The following is a 21,928-nucleotide window of genomic DNA, read 5'->3' on the forward strand; positions in this document are numbered from 1 at the left end:
TCAAATAATGGAGTTGGTTTTTCAAAGTATGGACATTTGCACATGTTTATGTTATACAACTTTGCAAATAGTGATCACCTTTCCAGAGAATTTAGGAACTTAAGTATGAGCTGGGAACAAATCACCAAATGATAGCACTTGTGTTTGTCACACAATCCTAGCATTTGCAGCAGATGCTCATCTGCAGCAACTGGTTGAATGTTTTCAGATTCTATTCAATACCCATAGAAGTTCAAAGCATGAAAGAAAGTCCAAGATGGTCAAATTCATTGTCAAAATCAGTGTTTATAGTAGATATGCACATAACACAAGAGAACTGTGGGGTGCTTCTCAGCTTATACAAATAAGAGGTATGAATGTAAGAACAAAGGATGGGAAGATTTTGATCATTGCCTACTCTACTAAATGTTTTGTGGCTTCATCTCAATTTTTAGCTATGCCTTAAATTAGCTGATGGAAGGCCACCCAAGGGGTGACAGATTGTCACTTTTTAAAGAAATTAAAGGAGATCATCATCATAATATTCTTCCAGATTTGGCTCATCTCGCTTGCTCTTGTGTGCTGTGTGCAGTTGTTCTGATTCCTTATGGAGTTTCCATTTCCGGAATTTTGGATGCCTTGGTTTAATGCCATAATCTGTGAAAACGACAATTGATACAAACAAAAAAAGTATTTACACTGATGCTATAGAAAACATATCTGTCAAAAATTTAAAATGGGAACTACAGTCACCCTAACTCGTGGATCTGGGATCTGTGCCCTTGAGTACCCATGGAGGGGCAACTTCCATTGTCTTCAATGGTGCACGCACTCGGGCGGCACGCTATTCAAGCCTATGAGGCATGAATATGTGCGAGCCTCTGTTTGCACCGGGGGGGGGGAGGTCTGGAACGGATCCCCCACAAAAGTGGAGGGCCAACTATAATGTGAAAAAAAATTCAGGGGCTTTTAAAATATTTTGGGATACCTGGGTAGGTAACTCTGAAGGCTGGTGTCTTTTAACATGTATTTGAATTGGCCAAAGATATGAAGGAAAGTTCTATGGCCCTTCATCCCTAAAAGACATTATATGTCATTATATATAACAAGCAGTGCTGTTGTTCACAGTGTATAACTGCACCAGAGGCCAGTCAAGAGTCTTTTATAAGGCATCTTTTACTTCTAGCTTTCAGTCTTCTTCAGTTCTACAGTGATTCATATCAGATGCTGAAATCAAGAGATAATGAATTCTTGCTTGATAACTTGCTCTGCACCAGAAGCCTAGACTGTACAGCTGCTAGTGCTGGACTGGAGCAGCATTTTCTGCCCAAGGGACAAATTTACTAAGGATTGGGACACTGGGAAGCTGCATGCCAGCAGTAGGTAGAGTCACATACCTGTCTGTGCTCTTCTCCACACTCCCACATGCCCACTCACTCACCCCATGAATGCACCCATGCTCTAATGGAAGAAAACCTATTACGTCTATATCTGTTCTGATGCATCTTCCCTTTTTTTTAACAAGCTAGTCTGTCTCTGTGGCATAACAGGGAGTTTTGCAATCAGTTCTTAGGCACAGATAAACACTATCCAAAAATTAAGAGCCAAAATGAATTTGTACCATCCACCAAGCCAAAATGCTGCCGCCGGAGCTCCAAGGGTGCGCTGAACTCATCAGGGACAGATTCACTGGGCCTGCTGTGGAAGAGCAAAATGTCAGGTACCTCTGTGGTTGGTGCAAAAAATCCCAATCTTCATACAGAGTTTTGAGACTGGACAAACATCCTACAGGGTGATATGTGTCATTTTGAGATGGTGAATCTTTCTTTGGCAGAAAACAGGACACAAACCTAAATGCTGGCTTTAAAAAGTGTACATAAAAACCTAAATAAATAAAAACATATTTCCAAGCCTATGTAATTCTCTTAATTAACAAACGTATTTAATTTAAGTATTAGGCTTCAATATTTTCTTGCAATGATTAATCCCAGTTAAGTGGGGATATGGGAATCACAATTCTTTTCTAAGTATAGCTGTGACTAATGGTGCCCTTTGAAAACTCCATCCCTGATATAGCTTTTCTTCAAAGGGAGGGGGAGCTTAAATACATAATACATAACAAATTTGTAAAATCCCCTTTCTTGGCTTGTATTAGTGCAAACTATTATATACCCACCACCCCCTATGCTATATGTGGGGTTTCATATTTTCATATTTTTCATATCTGGAACCAGACATGTTTTAAGAGGTCATAATGACCTTTGGAATACCAGGAATCTTTCCCATGGGAAGAACATGTTGACCTGAAGACATGTGAAGAACCCAGGTAATACCAAGATAAATGTTAAATGGGTTTGCTGATCACTTTGTCTTTCCCCCAGGCTTTCTGCATATCTTCTTACATTGGAGACAAAGGAAGTCCCATTGCACTAAGGCAAGCAAGACCATATCTCTTACTTACCGCTCTTGGCATGTTCCAACTTAACTTCCCTATCCACCTATCTTGGGGTTGTCCTACCTCCAATTATTGTTTTGTTAATCTGAAGCTAAAACCATCAACCACCATTGCCTTTTTTTGTCAGTTCTGTGAGAAAGCATTCAAACTCTTTCTGCTTCATGTGGGAACATTAGATACCCCTTCAGGGAACCAATCAGGATATAAATATTCACTCCACATATCTCTAGATTGCAAAGTTTTCCACTCCAGTTCTCAATGCAAAGGGGAGAAATCTCAAGGAAAGAATGAATTAGACAAATAGGTTTTATACTTTCTTCAACTGTTAGATGATTTTTTTGTGTGTGTGAATACTGTATGTTATGGATGTGAGCACTATTTATTAATGTATTGTGCTTAATGAGATAATCAGGGGCTTCCTCTTGCAACAGGGCATATGATATCACACAGGGTTGCTGATAGGTTTCACATTTTGGCCCTGAAATTGTGTGTATGAGAGAGAGAGAGGGAGGGAGGGGAGAGAGACAGAGAGAAAGAGAGGTGATTATAGGGCAGAGTGAAGAACAATTAACAATTAACCAGCAACTATTACCTTTGAAACCTTGGCATGAGCCATACTCTATCCGTCAAAAGCAGCAGAAGGAGCCAAAGAGCCATCCAGCCACTTAAGCCAACAGAGTAAGTTCACTCACTCACAACAGCCGTCATCTGCAGGACACAAGGCAATTCTCAAAGCCTATAGTGTCATCACAAAGGTCAAGAACACAGACAATACTGAATTCCATGCACTAGGCCTGGCCAATAGGGAACAGTCCAAGAATAAAAGGCAGTGGCCTTACACAACTTCTACTGGACAGAAGTGTTCACTCTCATAGACAGCAGAGACATTTTTTGTAGCTTTGTAGCTGAGCTCCATTTCACACAAACAAGTGCTAATCCTACACACAGTTGCCCATCCTGGAATCAATAATCTCCATGGTCTTCATAGTTCAGCTCTTTTGACACATATCCTCATCTGAACACCTTCCAAGTGTTAGCACCCCAGGCCAAACAGTCTTCTCATCTCATGCAGCCAAGTTTGACATCTTCTAAAGATATGTTCATGTTCCTATGAGACACCTTGGAAAAGTTCCTATCTGGACTTCAGCTCCCATATTTCCCCCATTAGTCTAAGAGCTACCTATCCTCCAACTGTTCAGATTTGGTAAGCCTGATTAAGCCTCTGACATCCCACTTTTAAAATTTCCCAGTTTCTCTCTCTTCCTCCCCCTTTCCCCCTTTGTCAGCTTACTTCAATTGCTGCAAACTGCGTTCAAAGTACAAAAGAAGTTTGTACTCCCTTAATTCAGTAGCAGGGAGATGAGAGCAGAGGGCATCATCTTGCCCTTGCCAGTAGGCTGAGGCAAAAGCAAACTGCTGCAGTGTGTGTTCTCATTAAGTACTCTTGCCATCTTCATCACCATCTTCATCACACCCATCTACCTGTTTGTCTTCCTCCCCAACTGTGTCAGACCCAACTGCAATGACCAGGCAACCCTAAACCTTGGCTTAACAAAGCCCAGGCAATCAAATACTTTTGTCTAGGCTTTGGCCAACCCATTAAGCTTATCGCCAGAGGCTAGATTTCACCTATAAGAACCCCTAGATTTGCTCGCTCAGGTGTGTTACTTTCAGAATACAGCTTGGCTCCGTGCCAGGCTGGACTCTGATTTTAGCTCCCTCAGCCAGCCACCCCCCACGTTCCGGCGGCCGTGTCTCATCCATCATCCACTTCAGCATTGGATTCCTGGAGAAGCCTTCGGAAGTAAGTATCACCCGTAGTTCTGCCTCGCAATCTTTTCCACTCTCTCACCTTTACTTTCATTGAGTCTCTTGTGTGTGTGTGTGTGTGTGCGCTCATGGCTGTACATGTGTCCCCCTTTTAATAAATATTTGAACTTTAATTGGAGAAGCCTATCTCCGCGTCATCTCTTAAGGGATTATTTAGTCCTTTGGTATACACTAAGGGACACGGTCTTGCAAGGACGTTGTTACCCCTCTCTCTCAGCAATTCAAGCTAATTAAGAAATTTCCCTAATTACAAACTTCCTAACATTTTACATCACAACTATCCCCAAATGGGTGAATGCTGGAAGTGTGAGACTACAGTTCTGAGCATGTGGGATCAGGGATTTGAATCCTGGTCTTTTAGGAGTCCTAATCCAATGCTGAAATCACTACATCACACTGACTCTCAATAGGGTGTGTCCAATTGTTTTTATTAGAGAAATGCTATTACCAGCCTGCACTATTTTGTTGTTTTAAGGACATTTACTAGAAGTGAGTCATTTAATTCATAGATCTCTTGTGTCCCAAGTTTCTTCCATATGGAGTGCGGTAACATCTATCACCTATGGGGAAAATGCAGATGGATAAAGCATAGAATAAGTGTCAAAGTTCAAGCAAACATAATATAATGGGGATTTGGACCCATATACCAGGTTTCCCTTTGTTTAGAAACTTGTTAAAATACCAGTTGTCATCTGCCACTATGCAAATCTATTCCAGTATAGTAATGTCCCCAAATGTTTCTTATTAAACTCCTGATAAAAATAATCTGTGATCAAAATCCTAGTGTGATGTTATACTGGGCTTAACTCCAGGTTGCACCATTTACAAACAAGGAAGCATCCAGCTCACTCTCAGACAGCAGTTCCTCATTTTCCCACAGCACAATGGTGGAACTTGGGTACAATTCCATAGAACTTCAACCCCCCAGAAGAGGCATCTGAACAGCTACTGAAATCGCAGAGTTGTCAAATAGCACCCACCATGTAGGGTGGATTTCCATCACTGAACAGGGATTTGGATCCTGGTTTCTTAGGAGTCCTAGCCCAAGGCTGAAATCACTACACCATGCTGACTCTCAATAGCTTGTGTCCTATTGTTAAATTAAAGAAAGACTATTACCAGCCTGCACTATTTTGTTGTTTTAAGGACATTTACTAGAGGTTGAACATTCTCCAGATCATGTGAAACTGGCAAGAGTTCAGAGCAACTTGGGTACATGGCAAGCCTCTTAAATTACTCCATCTCTGCCATATCAGCAAATGTGGCCTTAGCATTAAAAGCCAGAATTACAGATATTGCCATTGGGAACTGATTAGAAAGGCAATCTAAGAAACAGGGACACAAGTAAAAATGACTGGGGATGATTAGGCACTTGGTCTACTTCTTGCATCATTCACTTAAGGCAATATATATGAGAAGAAATGGGGCAGACAGCTACTTCAGCATCTGCTCTGGTCTTTAATTATCACACTGAGAACTTATTTCAGTAAAGATCAACCATGTTGCTTGCCAGCTCGTTGCTGTCAGCATTACAAAGCCCTGCAGTACACCTATCTGTTCCAAAGACTATCAGCCATGGAACTTAATATCCTCCAGAGAATTGTAGGAAATTAGAGTAGATTAACTCAGGAGAAAGACCAGCAGCCACAGCTAGCATACCAGACTCCAGCTGAGCAGCATAAGGATCAATGGAACTATGCCAAGGAAAAAGCATGCTCAAGAGTATTTTTGGCTTGCTGCCTGTGCTAGCAAAGGGGTGCTCAGTTCCCTGCCAACTGTAGCACTGAGTGATATGCATACGTAAGGCTTGTAGTTGCTGGGAAAGGTAAAAGAAAAAGATATGGTTTGTGCAAAGAACAGGAATGGCCTAATTTGAATCCTGAAGCTGGGTTATAGTGACAAGCATCTGTCCTGGAATATGTAATGAGAATGAGAGAGTTGCTTCCTAGACATTTTCTCTTTGGAAATAAAGCAGTGACAGCTGTCATACAAAACTCCACCTTCCACCCATCTGGCTAGTTCTCAGCATGTCTGGTAGCCTGTCCTGGAACTGAAGGAGTCTTACTTCCTGTGCTTAATCATACAAAATTTAAGAGACCAGGCCAGTTAGCCTAAAAGCATGGCCGACTCTCGGCTTTATTCATTCACAGTCATACAAAATATATATAAAAAGAGTCCTCTCCCAACACCAGCTTTGAAGCCAGTTATACTAGAATGGAAAAAGAAAATAGCAAAGGTACTTTATGCCTCAGTCTTTGTAGTGTTCACAGTTCACAGGAAGATACTTTTGATAAAGTAAGAAGAGCCCTTACTCTTCATTCAGAAATCAGTTAGCATAAGCCAGAGAAAGACATGTATTTTTGGGGAAGTCTTACGGCTCCCTCCCCTTAGTATAAAGGCATCCTGATATCTCAAGCGACTTCTTTTCATCATGAGCCATCCCAGGCTGAAAGAGACCAGATCAACCCCAGTTGTAGAAATAAATTTTCTGCCAGGCTGGCAAATAATCCATCAGTGGACCTGAAATATAAGCAAAAAAGAGCAAATGGTTAAAGAAAGCACTGGAATGAGATGTTGTGATTGAATTTCTGAGATTTCTTTCCACAAATAAACCTTCCAACTCCAAGAGGTTATCTTGAACAGAAAAAAATCAGTGCAGGACTGCTGCTAAGCCAAGAATCCAAACAGAAGTAGATTTGTGTGTGTTGGGAAGGTGAAAACTGACATGTTTAAGAAGTCTGGTCAGCACAGAATTACTCAGTCTCCTAAACCCATGGTAGATAACCTATGGCCCTCTAGATGCTGTTGGGACTCCAACCCAGCCCCATCATCCCTGTCAATGATAGATAGGGTTTATCCCACCACTCAAAAGTAGGACCCTGGTACAGAATCTCATCTTCTAAGGAAAAAAACTGTGACAGTGGGGAACATCCTAACTGTAATAAGCCGTTATCACTGTAGTTCTCCACATTTTAGCTCTTGCAAAGTTTAAAGTCCTAAATACTGTTATGCCTCATGGAAGTGGGGATGGAGGCATGGAGATCTATATCAACTGCCGGAGATCTCTTAAAAGATTGTAAGACTAATGTTAAATGTCATATTTTTCTTACCAAGCCTGATATTAATGGTTTACATTTCTAAATGCTAATGCAACAATTTGAGGAACTGGACCCTAGAAACAATGGAGAAGATTTTTCTAACTCTGAGGTGCCAGCAATGAAAGTTTTGAAACTTGCAATCACTTGAATGGGCTTGTCATTAAAGGATATGGCAAAAATAGGGTTCTCTGGACAAATATAGGGATGTCTCTCAAAGCCAAGAGATGATTTCTCTCTACAGTTTTCCTCCTTTACTAACTTCCTTTGCAAAGTACAATTACAGAAACCATGAACTTACGAGTGACTAAGCCAACTCCAGGGACATAATCCGCCAATAGCCGCAGCAGGAAGAGGATTCTGCCCCTAAGGGAATAGAGTACAGATGAGTCCATGAGAACAGCTTGCTCCTCAGTAGGAAAGGGTCCCTTGAAATACAGCAGCAGACAAAACCTGTTCAGAGTGATGAATGGTCACAAGCTACAAATTTCTAGGGACCTGGACAGCTTGCTCTTCTAGAAATCTATTTCCTATTTGAAAAAGGAAGTTTGTGTTTCTGCTGGCATGTGAAGAAGTCAGTTGGGCATACTCACTCAGAGTATCTGTCATAGAAGGGTGATCTCAGCAGGTAGTACAGCAGAAGGACTGTCCGACGTCTAAGCTCGACACGCTCACGTTTGTTGAGGTCTTTTATGTCACTCAGTAAACTCAAGCTATGAAAGGAAAAAGTAAAGACTTCAAGCCAGGGATAGGGAGTGTGTCTGTGTCTCTGCATGAATATATTTTGAGTACAAATTACCATCCCAAGAGAATAGACCGAATACCTTTTCCAATAATGTTTAATGTGACAGCTGCTAAACCTCAAGCTTGCTGGGGAGTAGTGCCATATGACCTGAACATTCTTTTCCTAATCGTAGTGGTGACCCAATAAAAGGAACTCTATCCTTTCACTTTTACTCATGTGTTTCAAGTTTGAGTCTTCACACAAGAAGCAAGTTCCACAACTATCAAATTCAAATTAAGCCCAGCCCAATATCCCGAGAACAAGTATGAAGAACTAGGCAAACTGTGTTGTAAAAGATCAATCCAGCTTTTTTGCTGGCATCTAAGAGCAATTGCTTTAGCTGGGGACAAGTGTATCACTAGAGAACTAAAGTACCCTCACAAAATAAAGGTAAAATAAAACAGATTCAGGACGCTTAAGTGCTTTTCTCCAAACTCACCTTGCAATATCCAAGATTCCTGATAGAAGCCAAGGCTTCCAAGACTTCTGTCCCCAGACCCCCAAACTCATCACTGCGAAAAAGAGTTAAGGAATGAGGCAAAGTCTGTGTAGTCAAACAACTTTCAGACACTCCTGAACCCAGTCACCCTACAGCTGCTAAACCACAACTAAAATCAATGCTATGTTAATAGAATAAGAAAAGTCAATGGGAACAAATTCTCTAGATTAGTAGCAGTATTAAGGACCTAAGTGGCTGACATTTGGGCTACAGCTCTCTCTAGTGGGCTATGGGATACACTGCAAGATCCATTGAAATCCAGAGTGGGATACAGTGGACCAAGGGACGGCTAATGTAGATGGACTCAGCAATGGTTTCCTGGAAGCCCAAAGGAGTTGAAGGCTGCTCTGTCTCCACTGCTCTTCGGTTCTGCTTCTCCTCTTGGCGCTGAGGTGCGCCCCAATGTCTGGAGTGCAAGGATGGGGCTGAAAGCAAGACAAAAACATGATTTGGCATGGACAGCATGCTTCTGATGCAACCAGCAAGACAGTATGTCACAACACACTTGCTGGCTTTTAAGAAGCCCTTGCATGATTATGCTTTCTGCAGGGCAACTTACACAGAAGCCCAGCTCCAACCTACAGGTAACACAGGACAGATCAAAATGGTACTTACTACTATCAAGTGATCTCACAACACGACTAGAGCGCTTCCCCACAAAAATCTGTTCCTTTCCTGTTGATTTGCCCTCCATATCTGTCAGGAAAGAGGTGCATTGGATCAGAGCCAGACAGGGGAGGGCGACTTCTCTACTGCCAGCTTTTTCTTAGCACATCTACCCACCAGCTAACAGATACTCTGTAAGCCTTTGACACTTAGTGAAGCCTAGAATGGCACTAGAAAATTCTGTTAAAATATTCTAATATTGTCCCCTTTAGAAAGGGATACTGCGAGTTTCACCCTCTCTGTGTCATAGGATAGAGTCTAAAGGAGATTCCTGTGCCTTTGTGCCCTCCACATGCATTGGACTTCATCTCCCATCAGCCACATTCAGTGTACGTAATAGTTAGGAATTCTGAGAGGTATAGTCCAAAACATCTGAAGGATGTTAGCTTGATGAAGGCTGGCCTAATGGAAAGTCAAACAGCACAAATCTGGAGTGGCATTAGAGTGATAACTTTAATATTTGAAGAACTGAACTTACCTCCTGGGATGGCACTGTTCTCTCAAGATCCCCCCCTCCATTAAAGGAAGTGGGAAAAAGTTGGTAGAGATGACCAAACATTCTATGAAGTACAAGGGGTCTGTGAAAACACAGCTGCACAGCCAGCAATATTACCACTCTTGGCATCAAGATTCTTTCCCACAGCACAGTGGCTAAGATAGGATAGCAAATGTGTGGCCCTTCAGATGTTGTTGGACTGTAACATCCATTGGCCCTAGCTAGCATAGCCAATGGCATGGCATACTGGATGTTCTAGTCCAATATCTAGAAGGCTGTAAGTTGCCCAGCCCTACTCTAATGACATTTCTACTCTATTAAAACTGAAAGGACCATTATAATCATATACTGGCTGAGAGGTTACATCCCAGATTTTAATATTATTTTTATGCTGAGTTTTCTCTCAAAGCTGTAGCATCTTTTTAACCAGTTTTATGTGTGCAGATGTGGGCACTTAGTCCAGGCTGTAAACCAGCAAAAATGGTGCATGCTGAGGGCTAATAGAAACGAATGTTAGCATAGAGCAGTACAGGGGAATTAGGAACTCAAGGAAATGTTTCCTTTTTTTTCAATATCGCCTGGGAAATACGAAAATCCTTCAGTTGGAAAGTGTTCAGAACTTCCTTCCATCCCTTCTGACTACACTAAAGTGGTGGCAAATTACAATGCCCTCATGCTTGGTACCTTTATGTTGCAATGACTGTCTCCTGTCTAGTGGCACAATAGGTGGAGATGTCTGGATGCCAGCTTTGTACCAAAGCAGTAGCAGGAGACGCAAGATGGCTCTGTGGGTTAGAGCAAGACATGAGATGTAAGCATCAAGATGGGAGACACAAATTCACAGAAAATGTGCTAGAAACATACATATTATGATTGAAAGCCTGAGGGCAGGGAACTGGGGTATTTTCTTTTGATGGTCTTTTACTTATAAAATATCATGTATAGTGATGGAGCTATATTAAATAAATAAATCATAATAATTTATTATAAAATTATAAATAAATCACTAATAATCAAACACACTTTTTGCTTTATACAATCCTGTTTTGAACTGCTCATTTTCAACCCAGGCTCATAAGATGCTGTATAAGGGTTCTTGTTCTTTATAAAGGAGAGCCTATAAAGAGTTTGGAAGTTTTAAAAAGAGCTACTGCTAGGAATGGCTCACACACATGGAAGAAAAGTTGGAAGCAAGTGGGCTTTAGCAATCCTTCAAAAATCCATTTAGGTTGAAGTAAGTACTAACCTACAATTTTTGGCCAGATATCCCTACATATTTCACTGCAAAATCACATTTAATTTCCATTGGATCTGTTGTTGTATCAGACTCTGAAGTTTGCCAACAGGCCTTGTCTGTTTATCTTGATGGTATATATAATATTCTCCACCATTCTATTCAATACTCACTTGGCTAGCTGGATGAGGACAATGATAGCCCACCGGCCGGTCTCACCCCACACCTTCGCTGCCCCCATTTCAGCAAAAACCTCCAAGCATTCAAGAACACTCAGCCAGGTTAGCAGTTTCTGCTGAGGAAATGACTGCAAAGCAAGAGGCAGTTAAGAGGGTGAAATGAGACTGGTTTCAATGTATAGCCCAGAAATCCCTCTCAATTTTTTGATGGGGTTTGTGAAAGTTAACTGCTAAGATGCTTCCATAGAAAGGCAATCAAGAGCACTGGCTGAGGCTCACAGGGGCCATGTTGCTTTAAATATAGGCATGCCTCAGTTAACAAAGCCTCTGACAAAGCTGTTCCTTTTTACAAGGTCTTTTTACATTCCCCACCCCTACTATTCCTGCTTATGCTCTGACTAGCTGGAAGGTTTTTTGTTATTACTGTTTTGTTTTTTAGCGGCAATAGTATCCAGGGGATGATGAAGGAAGTTTGCACAAACATTGACTTCTGGTGCTGGGTGAGAGCAGCATGTCTGCAGTAAACAGTGCATTAAAGTTTGAGCTGGGAAAGAGTAGGATACTGCTGTGACCAATTCTGTTGCAGCTGCATGTGTTTGCCACAGCAGGCAAGATAAACAAGAGTTTCATCTAGAATCTCTTACTAAGCATGCATTAACAGCAAAACAGAGAGGGAAAAGAGGAAAGCAGATAAGCCTGCCTCACAAACTCCTCCCCCACATGGTAAAAAGCTTATATTGTATGGCATTGCATTGCACTGTATTATTAATTTGGCCACTCAAATGGAAATCATGAGAAAAATGGAGGGTGGTGAAAAAAAAAATCTCTGGATACATTTTGGAAGAAGCCTTCAAGTGGTCTCTAGACAATAACAACAACGTTTATTTATAATGCCCTTTTCACCGAGGGGCAGTAAATCAGAACATATACAATAAAAAATAAACAATAAATCACCACACTACAAAATGCTAAAATAATGAAATACTAAAATAATAATAAGCTAAAAACAAAAACAAACAAAATCCTCATCTCAGTTACTTTAGGCATGCTCAGCAACTTAATTTGGCTAATTGAAGAGGAAGGTCTTCCGCCCTTTACAAAAGTGGATCAGATCCTCCTCCAGCTGGAGATACAAAGGAAGACTGTTCCACAAATGTGGAACCAGATCCTGAAAGGCTCACAGCCTTGACAGAGCCACACACATTGGTGGAACCACCAATAATCCTTTGTCTGCAGATCTTACGTTTCTAGATGGTACACACTATGCTAGCCGAGTTGCGAAATACAGGGGGAGGTTAAAATGCAAGGCCTTAAATACTAGGACCAAAAGCTTATACTGAGCCCTGGCCCGAACTGGTAGCCAATGGAGGGATCTATGAGGGGAAGACACATGTGAGTATTTGGGGAGACATAAGGCAACTCGGACAGCACTGTTCTGGATCAAAACTAGGAGTAAGAGAGCAGGAAGGCAAACCTGCCAGTAGACTATTACAATAGTCCAGGCATGAAATAACCAAAGCCTGGACAAGCAAGAAGTTTAAAACAGTGCACTGGGGGTCTTACTGTGAAGGTCCATTCTTGCCATTCTGGCTATCCAAGAGAATTAGCTCCAGGTGAGACAAAAGATCATATGTTAATTCAAGTGATTCAATGTCCTAGTCCTTAGCTCCTCCTTTTCAGTTCACTGCAAAGCCAAGAAAAACCAGGAAAAAGAAGAAAACCCCCCAAAGAAAGTATAATCTTGCCATTGGAGGGTGGGGCTGCATAGGTCCTTCTTGGCTAAAATTTATTTATTTATTTATGGTATTTATACCCTGCCCTTCAGCCCTACAGGCTATCAGAGCAGCTTACAATTATTATTATTAATTAGACAGTTTCCTGCCCTCAGACTTACAATCTAAAAAAGACACGACACAAAAGGAGAAGGGAATGGCAATGGGAAAGGAAAATGGACCTTCACAGGAAGTTCTCCAATGTGCCATTCTCAGACAGCCATCTAGGGAGGGGGAATTACCCTAGTCTAACCTATCCCTGGGAGGGACAGTGGCAACAGGAGATCATTAAAGAGAAACAACATGCTGGAGCACCCTGCAGCTAAGGGATGCACAAGCTGAAGCAAATGTATCCAATCTGTAATGTCTGGTAATAGTGACCCAGATGATGGCTTGGCAATTTTCATCCACATGGGCATTTGTTTAAAAGGCTGTAGAAGTAGCTGCTGACTTGATAGAATGAGCAATGACATATTGTGGCTTAGGAAGATTTAGGGACTCTTAGGCGGGTTACAGACCGCCTATTTGGGGCGGGCTGTACCCGCCCCTTTCCCCGGTGTATCGGGGCCTCAGTGGCCAGAACGGCAGCCGCTGAGGCCCCGATCCGCCGCTTTCTAGGCTGCGGGGAAGCGGCAAAACGCCGCTTCCCTGCTGCCTGAAAGGGGGTGTCCTTGGGGCTTCAAGCCCCAAGGACACCCCACGGTGGCAGGGAGGGGGAGAAAGGGGCCGCTTGGCCCCTTTCTCCCTTGCTTCGCTGAGCGGAGCCGTCTGAAGGCTGCGCCCAGCAAAGCAAAGCGGCGCCGCAAACCAGGAAGGAGCTGCCGTCTGGAACGGCTGCCGTCATCTTTTACGCGCAGAGCGCGTATTAGGGTTAGGGAGGTGCGGAAGCACCGCACCTCCCTAACACTAGTACGCGCTCTGCGCGTACTTTAATGGCGGTGTGTAACCCACCATAGATTAAGATACAAACCTTGCTTTAATGTGTCAGAATAGACAGAGAAACCTTCCATCCCACAAAGCTAAGTAGAAAGGAAATGGATGGACTGTATGTAGGGGAAAGGAGGGTAAAATGAGGGGTTGTGAGTGGTTAAAGTAAGAGTTTACTTTTATCAAGAATCCTGGACCAAGCCAAAGGTAAACTGACTGAGCTTCAAACTTGCAATGAGAGGGGTTCAGACAGTGCTGTCAGTTCTGAGACACTTCTGGCTGAAGTAACAGCTATCAGAAAAAGCATCTCAGAGGGGAAAATATGAAGGAGAACTGATTTTAATAGCTCTAAAGGTGGCTTGGCAAGGGCCACAAGAATTTTATGGAAATCCCAAGATGGGAAGTGATGAACTAATGGAGAGCTTGAGTGGGAGGCCCTTGTCAAAAATCTTTTCATATGAAAGTAAGAAGAGAGGGGATGCTTGTGATTGGGTGATAAAATGGATGCCAAAGCTGTGGTCTGACACCTGAGCATGTTGGGTTTCAGACCAGTATTCAGACCCACTTGTAGAAATTCTAAGATTTCCTTTACATCAGCTATTAGAGGAAAAATGGCTGAGCTGGAAGCCCCTCTGAGAAAACCCTGCCAGGTGGTCTCATATATTTAACATCCTGGAGGTTAAAAGTGTGTCTACTACATTATCTGAATAACAAGCCCACACATAACGTCTCCTTTTAGTTGCTGGATGGCTAGGTGTACTCAACCTGGATCTGGATGGAGAATGGGTCCTTGGCTGAGATGACTGAATTTAGTAGCAGGTGGAAGTACCAAGGTCTGTGGGGCCACTGAGGTGCTATGAGAAACCAGAGCAACCACTTCTGTCATTTGTTCATCAGTTCAGGGGGGCAGGGACACACCAGGTTCCCCAGCCCTGTCTAGAGGGGATTTTCTTGCACATCACTCTCACTGGCGACAATGGGGTGGGGGGGGGTGTGGCATTAAGTCTACGTCCTTGCAGCTCCCACAGGAGACCTCTCTTCCTAAACCAAGTTGTTCACTGAACTGTTTTTTTGGGGGGGAGGGGTTGGTGCTGTAGAAACCTTTGCCTATTCTTCTCCCTGTTCTTCCTCTGGTACCAAATTTTCTGTTAAATAAGTAATTCTCAGGAACACATCAACTTGATTCCAAATATGGGGTGGCAATTAGGTGCCCTGTAGACATCTGGGACAATAATTCTCATAAGACCCAGTTGGCACAGCCAAAGAGCATACTCAACTCATGAAACTTGAGAGGTGATCCTCAGCCAGTCACTCTTTCAACCAGACCTACCAGATTTATTATTAACAGATTTATTATGGGATAAGGCAAGGATGACAAAGAGAGCTAAGAACAGTGCCTCAAGCTAGTGGCTAGGTGAGACAGAAAATAACACATTATGGGACTTACACTACAAAACATCTGGAGGGTGCTGGGTTGCCTACTCCTGCTTTAGTCTCATCTAACTTCAATAACAGATTCATGTGACAGAGGTGCTTGAGCCTCTCAGGAGAAAGGAAGGAAGAGAAAGAAATTTCATTGAACAACAGCTTTGACAAAACTTGCATTTTTTAATGTTACCATGATATGTCGTAAGAAAAAGTGAACTTTGCCTCAAGCATTTGTACCTTTGCGGGGGTGGGTGGGTGGTCTTACACAGTGTTTCTAAGAAATAAAATGCACAAAGAAAACTTGCATATTTTAAAATGTTAATAGCTAAAATGTGTACAGCTGAAAAAAGCACACAGCAACACACAACGGGGAAAAGTTGAGTAAATTATGGCCCTGTACAGACTGGTGCTTTGTGCTGGCCTGGGGCTGAAATGAGGGCTCTGTAGGGCTGGGTGTCCACATGTGCCCAGCCCTACTATCGGTGTCCGTATGCCATATTGCCACACAGGGAGCGCCATTATGATGCATGAGCATCCGAGTGCCCAAATGGCACTCGCAGGTAGTGGCGGTGTCATGGTGCACGAGTGCCATTATGACACCCCTAAAAAGAAGCCAACTAGAGCAATTAATTTTTAGGGAGCACATTGGTGCTGTGCCGTGTGGCTGGCGCGGCACCGACGAGGGGCAAAAATGGGCAGCATGGAGCCGCCCGTCTGTATCCCCCCCATGTGTATTGTTCAAATGAATTTGTAGATTAGGTGAAAAGGATAAAATAAAATGTAGCTTTTCAGTGCAGAAAGTATATACACAGTCACATGACCCAAAACACAAGAATGAGGAAAAAAAATGCAGATCCTTGCACAACATAACTGAAAAGTATCTTAGAACATAAGCTGAGAGCAAGTAACCAAGGATCAGTCTGTTTCTTTTTCATGCTCTACTTGTACAATACTGTTGGCTGTCCATTTTGGACTATGGATTTTAAACTAAGTGAAACTTTTAAGTTAATCAACAATACACCTCTTATAAGAATGTGAAGAAATAAAACAAAGCAATATATGTTGAGGGAAATGTTTCGGCATTAGTACCTTCCATCATTTCCATTCTATCTGATTCCAATAAACACAGTGGGATTTTCTTCTTGGTAAATATGCACAGGCTTGCACAATTCAATTGCATAATCATTCTATTTCCAATTCAGTTCTCTGAGCGCTTGAGCTTATATAGCTAAAATAATATAATATATGATGGATGAATCAGCATACATGAAGTTGTCAGATACACAAAATCTCTAAAGAGGGAATCCCACTGTTGCAAACAAAACAATGACAACAACAGCAACAAGCTGAGGCTGGGGATGGGATGAAAACTGAGCGGGAAAAGGAAAAAGAGCACTACCTCATGGTATGGCTAGCTCATTTCCTGCTTATACTGATAGGCTATTTTTAAATGTACCAAGAAAAAGAAGTGAGATCTGGCCACAGAAATCAATGAAAAAATCTAAGATTATACTGTATAACCACTGTATCCTCAGAACACTCCCCCAGCAACAAAATCAAAATGGAAGGGAAGGTCACACAGAACAACCTCATATGGGCTGGGCTTGCTTGGAAGGCAAAGAATGCTGATAGTTGGATGGAGAAGAGTGGAAAGGAATGCCTGGAACTCTAAACAGAAAACCCTGAACACTACAAAGTTTTGTTAAACCCGCCCCTATTTGTTTAATCTGATTGTAACATCACAGTTCCAATTCTTAAGGTGGCTTAATCTCAGTCGGCATGGCTGTCTCCAGATCTTCAAACTATTCCCTAAATAGTTGGGACCTTTCTGTTTTCCACTCTTCATCCCAAATTAAAAGCTGAAATCTATGGCAGAACACAGTTGCTGTTCTACCCAGGGGAGCACAAACCACCTTGACTTCAGTGAGAGATCAACTGAGGTTTCCATCTATACCCCAGCAAGAGTATTACATAACAAGCACTGTACACATTCGGAGTGAATGGGGGGGGGGGGGTCTGTATTTTGAATGGCTCAAGGAATTTTTATAATTCTAAAGTATTTTTGGAGACCACTGCAACTTTAATCAGCCTTCCAGAATGGTGTGTCTTTCCATGCTACAGTTTCCAAGCAGAAACATGCTGGCAGCTGCCCAAGATTTAACAGCTTCAGAACCTATGTGCTCAAAGGCTAGAATGTAAGAACAAAGTTATAGTCCTTGGGTGGGGGAGACAAAGGACTCCCTCTCTTCTTGCACAAAGATGATTCTTACCACTGGAAGGGACTGCTGCAGCTCTTTTCGAAGGATCCAGTCATTCAGCAGCACCAACAAATTGGAGGCAGAATATACTGAAAAGGGGAGAAAGACACAAAAACATGCTCTGATAAAAAAGAAAACAGGCCACTGATGTTAACATTGTCTCTTTCAAATGAGGGATTTGAGCAAACTTCATTGCAATCTCTCTACATATCTTCCTAATTATGCAACTTGCACAAAGATGCTTTGAAACTCCTCCAGTGAAAAGGAACAGAAAACATATCTAGTTCAGTCTTGTCCTTGGCATGATCTATAAGCTTGCATGCTTAACTTTATTGTCAAGAACACTATTTCAAAACTGTTGATTATATTTTTTCTGAAGAATATTGCTAGCTTGAAGAATACATTTTGGCTCCATAAAATATAATGGAGGTGGCAAAGAATTAGCAGAAGCAAAACAGATCAAAGATGGCCAGTAATGAAAAAAGATATAAAGGACTTGTGGTAGATTAGCAGCACCTCCACTGACTGACACTAGCCATTCCTTAGGAGGGACCTACAAATCTGTTCAGCAATGCTTGCATATATTTTCATGGCAATAAGAAGCCAAATACAACTCAGAAATATCTGCCCTAGGAGTTCAATAATAAAAAGCTTGAAGGACAGCCCAGATCTCACTCCTATCTTAGTTACGATAACCAGTCACACATTTTTCAAATGTATAACAGCTAGGTAGTAAGTAACATGAGAATTCAGAATTTTGCAACAGACTAGTTGTGTGTCTACAGTACACAGTTACAACAGTTTGATACTGCTTTAATTGTCATGTCTTCAACCTATAGAATTCTGGGATTTGTAGTTAGAGGGCACTTGTTCACTCCCCAGAAATACAGCACTATCTTTCTAGCAGAGAATGCTATGTATTTCCCAAACCACAAATCCTAGGAATCTCTAGCATGGAGCCATGACAGGTAATGTGGTTTTATATCAATATAAATGTGCAATGCTGATTAATCCCTCTTTCAGGAAGGCATACTTTACATTCTCAAGTAAACTCAGATTTACAAATTACAGCCTCATCAACCTACCCTCACCTGCCAAAAAAAAAAAAAAAAAAGACAGGTAACAGCAAAACATCTCAGTCCATTATTAACTAAGAGCACAACCCTGAGATGGCCATAGGCCAAATAAGCTGACATCAGACCATCTGAAAATTTAGAAAATCCATACTCTTCCAAGTCTAGGAAGAAATTGAAAATTATTTAGGATTACCCAAAAACTGGACTAACTTTATGCTTCCATTACAGCCAAATCCATGGGACGGAAGAAGTCTGGATTTGATATATCTCAGCTCTTTCCTTGTGCTACCCATTTTCTATCCTTTTTTTAATTGTAGTACTGACAGACTGCTCAATTGTAAATCCCCTAAACTCTTCTGGCAGTAAAGGCTAGTGCCATCTACATCCAGCATACTTTTGAATTAAGAGAGCACTGTTTAAGTCTGCATTTACAAAAAAAGAGAACTGTGTTGCGTACTCTTGTAGCTATTACTCTTAAGAGTGTCCCTGAATTATTTTATACAGCTTCTTTTTATGTACCTTTAGGCTGACTCTGACTTACTGTGACCCTATTGTAGGGTTTGCTTCACATAAATGATTGGCTGATTTGATATACATCCCATATTACCCCTGAATGGGACTCAGTTCATAGGAGACTTGCCATTACCTCCCTCTGAGGCTAAGAGAATATGAGTTCCCCAAGGTTACCCACATTTTCCATGGCTGAACAGGGACTTCAACCATGGTTTCCCAGAGTCCCAGCCCAACGCTCACAGCACTACACCACACTGGTTCTCAGCATTCACATATTGTCAACTAGTCTCCTGGAGTCTTTGTCCAACACTAAAACCACTATACCTCACTGCAATGTTCTAGATGTTCCTCATACTTAAAGAAGTCCGTCAGCAATGTCCTGAAGTTTGATTAAAAAAAAAAAACTTTGGGCCCTGTTCCGATTAGGGTTTTGGGTAATCCTAAATAATTTGTGCTAATCTGCCCCAAATTTTAATGTACTCCTATTGCAACTTTTAAATTTTTTGATGTTTAATCTTTTTTATAGGTTGATCACTGTTTTCATCACTGGGGGGAGGGTTGGGGTATTGGGGGTTTTAAATTGTAATTTTTAATTGTTTGATATTTTATTTATACTGTTGGAATCCGCTTTAATTCCTTTGTGAAAAAGTGGAATACAAATAATAATAATAATAATAATAATAATAATAATAATAAACACCTGTCTCCTTTAGTATGTATGTCCCTTCACTTTGCAAGATGATCTCATGACTCCCTCTTCTGATAAAATCCAATAGTATATTCACAACATAGTACTTGGTGCCCAGAGTAATTCTCTAATATTACTTACCAAGCTCAGACAATTCATGAGAGTCTGAAAACCGACCTGGGAAGTAAGCACAGGTGAGATATGAGCCATAACTCCATATTCCACTGAAAACCATTTGAAGTGCTTCCTCTGAAGGAATAGCCTTTCATGCAATTGTTGAAACAAATACATCTATATATTGCTTATCAGGAACTGACATTAACAATTTATAATGAATCCTGCATATACCCTGAACTCTGTAGACTCTTAACCCATACAGAAAATCAGTGCAGATTTGTCAGTGCTGGGAAACCTCTGCTATTATTTAGCAACAGATAATGACTCTTCTTCACTTTGGATCTCTTTGCCACAGGATTTCAGGAATACAACCCTAGCTAGACTTTCATTCTATTTGACAGATATAAGGGCTATGTGAATCTATGCTGTCAACTATATAATCAAAACTAGTTTAAAACATTGGGCTTTTGGTTTCCTGATAACCATGAACAAATTCCTTTGTTTCCAAAAATTTTCCTGGTCAGGTCTACAGTGACAATGATATGAAGTTAGATACCTGAAAGACAGACCCCTGCAATATCAATCTGCCCTTAACACACTATTCACTACTATGCGTCCCATCACTAAGAGTTCATATAACTGTAGAACCAGGGGATAGCCTCTTTTTAGTTGCACCACCTTAGTTATAAAAATCATTCAAGATGTCAGTACATCCTTGTGTAGCTGTAGACATGCAGCTACAGTTCTCTGGATATTTTAAGGAGAGTTTGCTGTGTTTTTTATTGTTCTAAAGGTTGCATATTACCTCTTGGACTTGGACTAGACACTGGCCATAAACAATCTGATTAAATACAAAATTTGGAGAAGGCCTAATATGGAAAATACTTTGAAAACAGATTCCTGTGCATAGAAGGGATGTCCAGTATATTGATTTAAGAGGAAAATCTAAGATAGTGTAATGTGATTATAGTTATCTTGCGACCACAGTATCATCAATCTGGATAAGGATGATCCACACACATCTTATATTTGGGTTTTTAAAAAGTCAAGTAAATCCCTGACCACAGCTTCCTTGGCAAAGCTAGCAGCGTGGGTTTAGAGGTTCTCTGATGGACAGGTAACTAGTCAAGAAGCAGGAACTAAGGAACAGGAATACCGACCGATGGGGCTGATTTGGTTGTGATGCCAAGGACTGGGATGTTGATATTTTGTTGAACTGTCACATGGCTGTCACATGAATGAATGTTCAGGATCAGCTTCATTGGATCTAGAATGGTAACTGCCATAACTCTACTATATAAATCAATGGTAAATGTCATAACACAACTATATAAATCAACAGTGCCTCCACATCAGCACAAGTGAGCCTGTCTCAGAAAGAATACTGCAGGGCTGGATGAACGTATAATAAATGCCAACCAGGAAGTTTCAAATGCTGTCATATCTACCCTGAGAAGATGCCAAGTGTTTTCAGCTCTCAGCTTAAACAAAAGATTTTCAAAAATAATTATAAACAGTATGGAGAAAGTGGATATACATTTCTCCAAAGCACACAGCATTAGAAACTAGCAGTCACCCAGCAGAACTGGTCTGCAACAGATTGAGGACAAAAGGAAGGGAGGAATGAGTTTCTTACACAGCACATAACTGGCATATGAAGTTTTCTGCCACTGACTAAACAATTTCAAAAAGAAGCTTGGACGTATTCAAAAAGATTAAGTCTTTCAAATAGTATTAGCCTTAGCAGCTGGGGAGAACCTCCATGTGCCAAGGCAGTGTAGATCAAAATATTAGATGCTGGGGACAAATAATGGGAAGACCATTGCCTTTACAAACTTCATATGACAAACTTCTCAGACCACCGATGAAAGCAGGATGCTGGACTACATCATACTCTTATTCTTATGGATGGAGTAAGTAAACTCTCCTAGC

General features: G+C 41.4%; 1 protein-coding gene across 6 annotated transcripts in view; it reads right to left on the minus strand.

The window, feature by feature from the left end:
* Positions 1–72: 72 nt before the first annotated feature.
* Positions 73–21,928, minus strand: part of LOC149314634 (peroxisomal membrane protein PEX16-like) — a 22,887-nt gene continuing 1,031 nt past the window's right edge. The window contains exons 2-15 of one of the 6 annotated variants that reach the window (XM_089521512.1): positions 20,021–20,056; positions 17,615–17,691; positions 11,212–11,345; positions 10,489–10,589; positions 9,258–9,338; positions 8,915–9,067; positions 8,583–8,655; positions 7,953–8,072; positions 7,661–7,725; positions 5,245–6,784; positions 4,749–4,824; positions 3,027–3,142; positions 1,601–1,677; positions 73–636 (exon numbers count right to left, since the gene is read on the minus strand). In XM_089521512.1, the coding sequence (XP_089377638.1) occupies positions 6,726–6,784; positions 7,661–7,725; positions 7,953–8,072; positions 8,583–8,655; positions 8,915–9,067; positions 9,258–9,338; positions 10,489–10,589; positions 11,212–11,345; positions 17,615–17,691; positions 20,021–20,056 (899 nt within the window). In that variant the 3' untranslated portion in view covers positions 73–636; positions 1,601–1,677; positions 3,027–3,142; positions 4,749–4,824; positions 5,245–6,725. Of the gene's footprint in view, positions 637–1,600; positions 1,678–3,026; positions 3,143–4,712; positions 4,825–5,244; positions 6,785–7,660; positions 7,726–7,952; positions 8,073–8,582; positions 8,656–8,880; positions 9,068–9,257; positions 9,339–10,488; positions 10,590–11,211; positions 11,346–17,614; positions 17,692–20,020; positions 20,057–21,928 lie in introns of those variants that run through there. The other 5 variants (XM_089521511.1, XM_089521514.1, XM_089521513.1 and 2 more) reach the window with 5 other exon arrangements.

This window comes from Sceloporus occidentalis, unplaced genomic scaffold, assembly GCF_023333645.1.
Source record: "Sceloporus occidentalis isolate IW3139 unplaced genomic scaffold, rSceOcc1.0.p SCAF_4, whole genome shotgun sequence".
NCBI lineage: Eukaryota > Metazoa > Chordata > Lepidosauria > Squamata > Phrynosomatidae > Sceloporus > Sceloporus occidentalis.